The 11,797-nt window shown below is 33.1% G+C and overlaps 1 protein-coding gene across 1 annotated transcript; it reads left to right on the top strand.

Moving 5' to 3' along the window:
• The first annotated feature begins 3,674 nt into the window (after positions 1–3,674).
• LOC125681632 (zinc finger CCHC domain-containing protein 10-like) lies at positions 3,675–11,459 on the top strand. The gene is made up of 4 exons (XM_056155776.1): positions 3,675–3,739; positions 10,244–10,405; positions 10,513–10,566; positions 11,028–11,459. The coding sequence occupies exons 1-4, from the start codon at positions 3,696–3,698 to the stop codon at positions 11,233–11,235; spliced, it is 468 nt and encodes a 155-aa protein (XP_056011751.1). The 5' UTR covers positions 3,675–3,695; the 3' UTR covers positions 11,236–11,459.
• Positions 11,460–11,797: the final 338 nt, after the last annotated feature.

Genomic DNA, 11,797 nt, shown 5'->3' with positions numbered 1-11,797 from the left:
TCATGCTCTCCAGTACGCGGTCTGTAAAAAGGAAAATGATACAAAAAGTGCACTTTTTCCATAATTTTTTTTTCGGGAAAAATTATACTTTCAGGATGCTATATCTAAGGACCATCAGCATTTACTCTTCCATCATCAAAATAAAAAAGAATGATGCTAAAAACAGTAATATTGGGAGGTGAAATTAATCTCATACAATACAAAGTCCTTTAACTTTGCACTTCACGAGAATCCCGTTATATGGAAGCAACAAGTTTCATATCGATACCTAAAATTGATGAATCAGATCTGACGCATGGATTAATTTCTGGAGGACACACAGACGAAGAGGAAAGATTCTAATGGATTCTAAGTTGTGTTTTTTTTATGGACGGTAATTATTTACAGACAATAAGAGATAGACCACTTATTACATACATAGTAAATTTCGCGTCCGGTCAATACACAAAATGATAATGATAATGATAAAACAAAACTACAAATATAGTATTAGTAAGAAATGTACCTACCTATTATTTGAACTTTCCTAGAGAGGGGTTTTCGCACCCCTTATCCTCCGCACATAACGTCCTCGAGATTCCGTGACCTCGATTGCCCCTTCGACATCTGCCCGTGTCCGACACACGACCGTCACCCTCCCGGTCACACAATACCTTGGGCCACAGTTAATCGTGACCATTTACACAGCTGCACCTGTAGTTTTCGGGGAATCCCCCTCACAATTAACATCTGTATCCCCCGAGATTTGGTGTGATTGGCTAGAGGGCCTCCGGGTTCGGTTATTGATACACAGTTTCTTTAACTACTCCTTTTAAAAAAGAAACAGGTGTCGTATCTAGACGAAAATTTGTCACATCCATATAGAAAAGGTGTGAAAACTCACAATAAAACTAATTGTAAGGAAGTATCCATTAACACGGTGAACTGGGAGTTCAAACTGTACAGTCTGAGTTAATATTGTACAGCCTGGGAGTTCAAATTGTACAGCCTGGGAGTTCAAATTGTATAGTCTGGGATTACAATTTTAAGTCAGTAATACCTTAATGGTTGTTTTAAGTTTGCTATGTTTTTCTCCTCGAATAATAATCATATCTAGAATATGTTTTTGAATCAGTGTATTTCTCCTCGGGTAAAACTCCAATAAGATCATATTTAGAATGTGTAGAAACTTTTTTCTTCTGAGCTGAAAGAGCAAGTGAGTCATTCTGATCGCCATTTGTCTGTCGTCTGTTTTGTCCGTCATATGCCTTTCTGTAAACTTTTCACATGTTCACTCTTCTACAGAACTACTGGGCCAATTTCAATCAAACTTGGTACAAATCATCCATTGGTGAGGGGGATTCAAATTTGTTCAAATGAAGGGAGCCTGAATGCCTCCTCCAAACAGGAAATAATCATGGAAATGCCAAATTGGGTGGGGTCATTCAAAAACTCACTGGACCAGGAACGTTCACATTTACACGAAAACTTTCCGACAGTGCAAATTCGAGTTTGTTAAATTCATGGCCCCCAGGGGTAGGAAGTGGCCACAATAAGGAATCAAAGTTTTACATGCCAATATTTAGAGAAAATCTTTAAAACCCTTCTTCTCAAGAACCACTAAGCCGGAAAAATCTTCATAAAAGCTTTTTGAAATAGTGTATATTCAAGTCCGAGGGTAGGGTGGGGCCACAATAGGGGATCAAAGTTTTACATGTGAATATATAGGGAAAATCTTTTCTTAAGGGGGTACTCTACATCGTCATAATGGCTGACTTCCTTTAAAAACATGGAGGAAAAAAAATCAATATCAGCAATATTTGATATTTCCTTTTCAATTAAAATATCTAGCTGAGTAAGCATACCGACTACTAAACTGTAGGTCGCAGGTTCAAGTCCAGCAGAGGTTTTAATTTTTTTTTTTCCAGATTAACTGTAATTTTTGACAAAATAAAATAAATTTGAAAAATTCCAACTTCAAAATATTGTTGTACATATCTCCACTTTTCCTCTACCTCAAATTTCTCTGGTGTAGCGTACCTCCTTAAGGACCACTGGGTCAGAAAAGCTCAAATTATATATAGCAGCTTCCTGACATACAGTAGATCCCAGTTTGTGCAATTCATCGTCCCCGGGCGTAGGATGGGGCCACAACCGAGTTTGACCTGCTTTTAATAAAAATCTGACCCATTCAACATGTCCTGAACTATTTAAAATAGAATTTTCATTTTTGTATATATATTTCTTGTGAAAAAAAACCTTTCTTTCATATCATGACCTTTGACCTTATGACCATGAACTTGGAGTTTGGCATACCTACCGAGTATTAAATATATCCGGGGCTATTCTAGGTGAGGCTTTCATATTTTGCATATACATGTATATATATACTGGATCCTGCATGTACATATGTAATATACTTGCATGCTGTATTCAGTAAGATGATTTTGAACAGTGGAATGTGATACTACAAGTACATGTCTTTGCTTTGTACACATTTCCTTTGCTTTACACTTGTAAGCTGTCTTGGTTACTGGGAGTACAAGACCAACAGTCTGGTACAATAGATTTACTACCAGACTGTTAATAGGCACTGTCCCTTGGTGTCCCCTGTAATCAAGTCAACAATTCACGCCTTCTTTAACACTTCCTACAATTGTTTTCATTTATATAATTATTCTATTATCTCCCTGCATTAGCATAAAACATTCAGAACAACTGGATCCTACATGTACATGTGTTAAACTGTTTTATACTTGCATACTGTTCTTACTGAAATATAATTATACCGATTTGATTACAATATTGCAATTTTATATGTATTCACACAACACTATCATTATCTGCTATCCCAGAAACTGATGTGTGAAGCAGTTGGGTTATTTTATTTATCATGTTGTTAATTTAAATCTTGTCTGTAATCAGTATTTCATATATAATTATAGATATGTGCAGTGCAGAAGTGTGAACTCTGTCAGTATTACCGGTAGTACTTCTAAAATGATTGTTATTTATTTTCATTGTTATAATTAATTGCCAGTTAACATGTACATGCTCCCCCAAGGGTCCTTGGTTGGTGAATAAATTATATATATATATATATATATATATATATAGCAAGACCTTTGTACACAAAGTTGTTTGATCACCTTTGAGTTTGACATATTTTTAAAATCAAAAGAAAAGAAAAACCTGACCTATTCAATATCTCCTCAATCTGATTAAAATATAGATCTCTCAAATAGCGCACAGCTCTATTTGAGAGATCTGTATTTTAATCAGGTTGATATCTCCTGAACTATACAAGCGGAAAAAAGAAACTGCATGTGTAATTTAGTAATTTTAATTACAGATTCATATACAAATTACTATGTTGCAGGAATACTAATAAAAAAAATTGATGTATCATTTTGAGTATTAAATCATTACTGTATCAGAAATGGGCTTATCATTAATCTTTATTTTCTTGAATGAAACAAAAGCTTTAAAAAAAGCCGAGTCGTAACCAATAAAAAAAAAAAAAGGATTTTATTTCTCGTAATAACGATAGAGATATCAATGCTCTACAGTACAAAATATCTAAACAGCTTAAATATTTGTGAATATTGTACAAAATCAGTATATGACATATTTCTCATATCGAAATGGTTCAGTCTTCCTCGAATTTCCGGAATTATTTTGCGTTATCCAGTTGTATCCACAGTTATCGAGCAAAAATGGCTTCCTCGTATGGCGTTCGGCCACCGTCATTCAGAAAAAAGTAAGATTTTCCGTTGTATATGTCAATGTTTCTCCCCTTGATATTTATTTTTAGATGTTGAGGATGGGTGGGTATTTTAAGGTTGAAGGAGTTATCCTCATTCTATATAAATGATTGACACACGCGTACACGTCAGTCCTCCCACTGGACCAAAATTCCCTTTCGCCACTTTTTCGGGGTGCGGCGCGGCGCGGCGCGGCGCAGATAATCTCATGCTATACAATTATTTCCATCATATTATTTTATTCATTACACTGATTTTAGCATTTGGAATCAGTTACATTACTTAATCATATCCAGCTATCATACATAAACACTTCTTTTTGAAATAATAAGAAGTTGATTTGTTTGATAATTAAATTTTATTGTGGGAATCAAAAATCAGGTAATAAATCATATAAATATAAACTTCATGATGCTACACCCCTCAGTGAAAACATTGTCTACATTGCCCGAAATGCAGATGTCACAAAACATCAAGCCCAATTTAGAGTCGTCTCAACCATTCCCTATTAAATTTCCGTTTTGGTATGGTAGATTTTGCAATTTGGACAGAATCAGATGTTTGAGCCGGTGGGGTTGACTGTAAAGCCAAACATATATATTTTTCTTTAATTTTAGACTGACTGGGGTCAGAAGCTACAAGTTTAGTGTCAAAATAGAACGGGGTGCATAGTCTTATGAGATTAGGCCATCATTAAAAATATTTTTGTTTCATGTACTCCGACCCACATTTTTCAAGGTGGGTAGGTAGGTAGGTTTTTTTTTTTGCAGTATCGAAAACATTGATTATTGTCATAAAAACGCAGACTTAAAAATTTATTGATGTTTTCATTAAACATTGGACAAGACAGATTTAATAATTATTGCTATAACACATTCATCAAAAAAGTTTCTTAGAGAATATAAACCTTTAAAGTGAAACAATGTCTATTTCCCTGGAAACTAAATTATAAAAAAAATTAAAAGTACTGAAAAAATGATTGGGATGGGGCGATTTTCACGGGTCGGTCGGAGTACATCAAACAAATCAATTTTTATTTTTGGCCTTAGCATCTTTATGCTGTTGCGCACCAAACTTCAAAGAAAATTATCAAAATTGCTACATCCATATCAATGGTGACCGACCGCATTGTTAATGAAATATTCGAACTAAAATAAAACACATCAAAATCAAGATCTTGTAATCAACGACCTTGGTTGCAAAAACAAACAATTAATGTATATACATTATACACAATAATACCGGTCAGTTCTGTGGTTAAGAATTGACATTAATGTGGAGCTGATAACACGATAATGAATAGGATTTTAAATGTTAAACAATTGAACACAGCAGGGTACACAGCTGTCCGATGTACTTTATTATATAATCACCGACTTTTTTGCAGCCATAGATTACCTGAGGCTATTATCTGGCCTTCATGACCAGCTCTGTGTGGACTGGAGCGACGCGAGATTTCCGGTCGCACGCGTTGACTGAGTAAACAGATTTTGACTGCATAAACAAACAGGTGATAATGTGTCGCGGACAAAGGAAAACACATGACAGATTTTAAAATACAAACTATTGCAAAGAGGGATTTTCGCCACTTTAATTTTTTTTTCGCCATTTTTGAAAAAAAATCGCCATTGGCGAAAATGGCGAAGCCCAGCTCGAACACTGGTACACGTTATTAAAACTGAACAGGACCATTGAGTACTTGATAAATTTATTTTTAATAAATCGCAACATGTGGATCCTTTCCGCCAAGCTCACCGAAACAGCCTCTGATACATTACGATAACCTCTATATTTGATTAAATTAAAACGATCCTTTTTTCTTTTCTTTGGTACATTTTTTTTTTATTTTGATCAGAAACAATGTCAATGGATGTTCGGTTAGCGTAGTTAATGCATTCACTTCTTAAAACGAGTTTGATCCACGTGATTAGCACTGGTTCTATGTGAGAGAGTATGGTGGTCGCCAAGTTGGTAAATAGCTAGTATACTATATAGCTAATGCTCATTGTTGTTATGTGTGGCTTTAAGAATAATTTTTTTTTAGGTTACTAATATAATATGTCTTACTGCCTGACCATATTTGAGGGTGAAGCAAAAAGTATTGGCAATAGTATCCATAACAGGATAAAAAATATCCTGAAGTTGGTACCTAACATGATCTATCAAAGCATTCTAACTTTGGACATTTGGTCCACCTATTCATTGAATGCAGGAAATATTTAACGTAATTGATGGGACTAGTGCATTGTGATGTTATATTCAGCGTCAGTGTTTAGCAAATTTACAAACATAGGAAACATGGTACAATACACCGGTTTCGAGATACACCCGAGTTATTTCCCTTTGGAGAACTCTCGTACATAGTAAGGTGCGAAACAATTTGTTTACACGCAGGGTTGGGACAATTATATTCATCACTGTGTAAGTGAATATACTCTGTAAGTTTTTTCATACACTGTTTGATCACCTGAATTCGACTGATACACAAACTAAGTCAGTTATAAGTATTTAGGGAGTAATTGAATACATAGAATTCTTATCATATCACATTATTTCATTGGTCATAAATACAATATCTAAGCTATTTCTTGCAAATATGACATTGTTTTTATGTTTCCACTTTAGTAAAACATTTCTTTCGATAGTATTTTGTATTTCCCACATTTACATATTAAAAGAGAAGCCGCTTTTCATACATTTCATCGTTTTCCTCGATGACTATATGTCCACGCTGTCCCACTTAGTCATTCAACGTTCCACTAAATGCACCTCCTACACAGAAGACTTCGTATCTCGAAACTGGCATATTGCGTTAATCGAAGAGTAATTATATATATGTCATTGATATGATTTACATGCTTTTATGGATTTTATGTAGCATCTCAGGACAATGTAAACTAGGGTAGACATAATTTCGGCTTGGCTGAATATTTTGACTGACGCCTTCACTGAATCTCGGAGCAGTCCTTCATAATTCATGTCTGGAAATTTATATGTGAAGGCGTCAGTCCAAATATTAAGCCGAGCCAAATCTCAACTGAGATTAGGGTAGACAAGATTCAAAATGGAGAAAGATATGTCCATATATGTGTATATAACTCAGGTGTATTAGCGCTATGCAATGGCAGCTCCACCTCTGACTGCTTAACTCAGTTTCTCTTTAATTACTCAAATTCTAGTTTTAAGATTTGTTGAGCTCTTGTATTACAACTTATTAAATATAACTACGGTAAATTTTTCTTCTAAAAACTTGTAAAGAAGAATGTTACAATAAAAATTGGATGAGAATATATAATGAAATGGAAAAACTGTTTGAATCCTGGAAAAGAAGAAAATTAACACTTTTTGGCAAAGCATGCATAATAAATACACTTGCCATTTCAAAATTAACATATGTTTCGTCAATTCTATGTCTTCCTGATAAAGACTTTATGAAAAAAGTACAATGATTAATCTTTAAGGGGTCATCCATAATTGTCAACCATTTTCCAAAGTGTTCAAAAAGCACGCTCGGGGGGAGGGGGGTAAAAAATCGACAATTTTACCGTACGCTCTTTATTTCTCTTCTGGATTTATTTCATAAAAGTATTGGTCATGTTACAAAAGTGTAATGCCTATAAAAAAAAAAGACGTCAAGATAAGACAGAGACATCTATATTTTTTTCTACAAAAACAAAAATGTATTATGTACACAAGATTTGCACATTTATAAAACATGATATCATTCATATATAACAAGAAATAGGGCTACCAATATTAAGAACTCATTGTTTGAACTAAATTGCTCATAAACTTGATTGTCGATCTTCTTGTTGGGAATTTGAAAATGGTTGATGTACACTTTTTGAGGAGGGGTGGGGGGTCTCAAAAAGTGTGCTTTTTGCACACTTTGGGAAATGGTTGACAATTATGGATGATCACTAACTTCATTTGGGATAAAAAAAGAACGAATCAAACGAAACACTTTGGTTGGAGATGTAACAAGAGGCGGTCTTTCAATAGTAAATGTAGAATGCAAATTAAAAGCATTAAAGGCAGCATGGATACCAAGATTATTAAATTCAAAGGGAGTCTTACTTGAAATTTTAAATAATTATTGTAGAAAACTTAACTTTGATATATACTATATGTTAAAATGTTCAACTACTGATGTGGAGAATTTAAACAAAACTAAATTACCACTATTTTATAAAGAAATGTTGTGTTGCTTTAATGAATGTAAAAGCGAACATAACTTTGATAAAAGATTACCTGATGATATTTTACAACAACCATTATGGAACAACACAAATCTGAAATATAAAGGAAAACCCATTTTCTTCGATAATTGGGCGAGATCTGGTATCTTATATGTTAGTGATTTGTTTGATGATGGAATTTTTAAACCGCTAGAACATTATTCAAATATTAATGACAAATCTAACTGGCTATGTGAATACAAAATTATTATGACAATCACGAGAAAAATTTGAGGACTAAACGATTTTTCAAATTCAAGCTGTGTAAATAAACAAAATGTAATCTTTTTTATAAAAATTTAGTTGAAAAAAAGTTTTGCAAACCCAATTTTCAGGCATTACTGTCTGAAGAATTCAGAATATTCGGTGATTCAAATTGGATAAACATTTATAAATGTAAAATTAAAGATTTGAAAGACAAACAGATAGCGGAATTCAGTTATAAGTTATTGAATAACATATTATGTAATAATGCATATACACTTGTATTAGCAAATGGAAAAAAGATGTAAAGAATGAATGTACACATTGTAAGCAAGTTGAGACTACAAAACATTTGATTTATGAGTGTGATAATGTTTTAAATATATGGAACACTGTTAGCAGTTATCTATCTTTCAAAGTTCAATGGAAACACATTGTTGTTGGATTTTTTCTAGAACAAAATGATTAAACCAAATCCTTAAATTTACTTATTACTTATATAGCCTATAGAATATACAAACATAAAATGTTATGTAGATTAGATTCTTTAAGTGAGACGACTTTTATTATGTATAATCATGTTAAAAAATCATTATCTTTCTATACATCAGTATTGAAGTATATAAATGCAAAAGATCATAAATTTTTTGAACATCTTTGTAAATTAATGTAACTTGACTGCTGTGAAGAGACCAGTATAAACTATCCTTAAATATTTATCATTATAACTATACGGTCAACTTAGGACTACATTGTTTATATATTATTCTTTGAGTAATTTCTATGTTATTCTTCTGTTGATATATCTACATCAACATTGTATATGATATTTTTATGACTTAAAAAAATATTTGTTATTATACATATAGTGATATTATGTATTTTCATATAAATTATATATATGCCTTATATAAAATAATAATTATGATAAAATACATTCAATCCGATGGGCTCCTGGCACCATTGATGAGAATTATGCAGGAGTATCCGAGGATATTTTATCCCAAAAAATATGTATACTTTCTAATAAATGATGAAATTATAAAAAAAAATTTTAAAAAACCAAACAAACAAAAACAAAAAAACTTGTATTTTATAAAATGCCCATTATTTAATCCTTTTCACATTAAAAGTTAATCAAGTTTCATTGTTGGTTGACTACTGACCCGAGGCACTGATTGCGATAGCTTAGTGATTAGGGCACTTGCTTCAAAACTAGGAGGTCCCAGGATTAATCTCGATCTCAGGGCTGCGTCAAACCTAAGATATTTAACATAGGTAGTGACTGCTCATTCGCCAAGCACCTGGCATTTAAAGTGAAGTCACAGGTCTTTCAGATATGGTCTTAAAAATAGTGGGCCCATGTTACAGAGGGCATCGTCACAGTGTAGACTGCTTACTGTTTCAGCATTGAGCACTGTGCATAGGTAAAAATTTGTGGCACTTCACTGAAAGCCTGGTGATATCTCGATTTGAGTGAAATTCTCACATGGGACGTAAAATAAAGTACCTAACTGAGGTGATTGTTAGTAGTTAGTACTTGTTCATAAAATCACGCAGGGAACGTTGGTTGTTTTCATTCATCAGAAAGTTTACTAAAGTGTACTTACAGTAGTGCATTTGAAGACTTACTTAATAGCACAGAAATTGGTGTAAATGTGAAGTGCAACCAGAGACTTACCATATTATATGTATGCAGATTTATATTTAGACTCTGATCATAAATCACCACACAAGTTAATGTGCCAAAATATAAGTATGCATAAAAGTGCTGTATGCAAAATGACCTCTGCTTGATCCCAAACATTATGGAAGTGATTCCTGTAGATGTATTGGTTAACAAAATGTATATCTCTGAATGCTTTAGCAACTAATGTAAAGAGATCAGGGAGAGGTTTAATTAATTAACTGATCCAAACATTTTAACATTCTGTGTAGATGAAATGTTATCAGTGAGTACAAATCAATATGTTCAATTAGAATTCATTAATTTTTTAACCTCATTGATATGTTAAGCTGCAGCTAGCACGATTGTTAAATATTGACTTTTTTTTCTAGGCAGCCCAGTGCAGAGAATTTTACCTGTCAAAAATGTCTACAGAAAGGGCACTTTACATACGAATGTACAGGAAAACGCAAGTATGTTCACAGAGAGTCACGGACAAAGGAGATGGCGAAACGCATGAAGCTGGATGAGGAGAAGAAGCAGGCAGAATTACTGTAAGTAACTAAGCGTTACTCAGTATGTAATTACCTGATGTAAACGACAGATAATTAAATGCAGAATGATTGCTTAATTGTCACTGCATGATTGTTTTTTATTACAGGACTAAATGCACATCAATACAGCAAAAAAAGAAAAGGTCCAAGAAGAAGAAAAGGTAAGACATTGTACATACATAATACATGTTAATGACAGAAGAAATTAATATAAGTGGACATAGGCCAAAAATATTTTGGTTTGATTCCATTCTTTTGCAGACCCCATATTTTTGTCTTGTACCTTATATGTAAATAAAAAATGTATTCCACCCATTTATATAGTTTATTATACCTTAGATGACACTAAATAGTTAAAAAAGGTATTTTTGTCAAACATCACGTAGAATTCTGATCCCTGGCCCCCCTCTGGATTCACACATGTACAAATGTTAAGAGTATTACAGCCAAAGAATTTCGCTTTATATGGACTGTCAATTTATTCCTGCTATAAGAAGGCAAAGAATACCTTCCTACCGACTTTCAATTTTTTCTTGCATTTACAGGAATGAAATATTTTTGTTTGGCCGTATAAGTTAACCATTGGATTCTTTTTATATTGATCTGTATTTATCTTGACCAGGTCTGTCAGTTCCTCCTCCTCATCCAGTGATTCCAGCTCCGATTCCTCAGAGGAAGACTCCAGCTCTGATTCATCCTCCTCCTCAACATCATCATCCTCATCATCTTCCTCCTCATCAGATAGTGATTCTTCATCATCTTCATCATCAGACAGTTCTGGTTCTGAAAGGAAATCTAAAAGAAGGAAAAAGAAACAGCGAAAGAAATGAGAATATATGGAATTATGGATAATACTGATGAAATGACAAGAACTTGACGAAATTTAATGTAGTATTTGATATTTCAAAATTCAATTTGTAAAGAAACAAGATGAAAAATTGTTAATAATTCATTGAAATTTGTCAGATGGGTATTTCCTTTTTAATATGCCATTGTTTTATTTTCAGCAAATTTAATGTAAACTAGTATTAAATAAATATTCCAAAATAAAGAATTTGGATTTTTTTTTGAATACATTGATCAGTGAGTGGGTATATCTGTAACATTCATATTGAGGAGCATGTTGTAGTTTGGTTTGTTGATGCTTTATGACAAGATTCTGAAAAAATGTGGATGATTGCATGTCATTGCTGTACATGTACTATGTGGTCAAACAATCTGATGAAGTGGTAGATGACATAAAATACAAAAACAATCTGATGAAGTGGTAGATGACATAAAATACAAAAACAATCTGATGAAGTGATAGATGACATAAAATACAAAAACAATCTGATGAAGTGGTAGATGACATAAAATACAAAAACAATCTGATGAAGTGGTAGATGACAT

This window comes from Ostrea edulis, chromosome 2, assembly GCF_947568905.1.
Source record: "Ostrea edulis chromosome 2, xbOstEdul1.1, whole genome shotgun sequence".
NCBI classification, from domain to species: domain Eukaryota; kingdom Metazoa; phylum Mollusca; class Bivalvia; order Ostreida; family Ostreidae; genus Ostrea; species Ostrea edulis.
The sequence above is the reverse complement of the archived record's forward strand: the minus strand, read 5'-3'. Positions and strand labels throughout refer to the sequence as shown.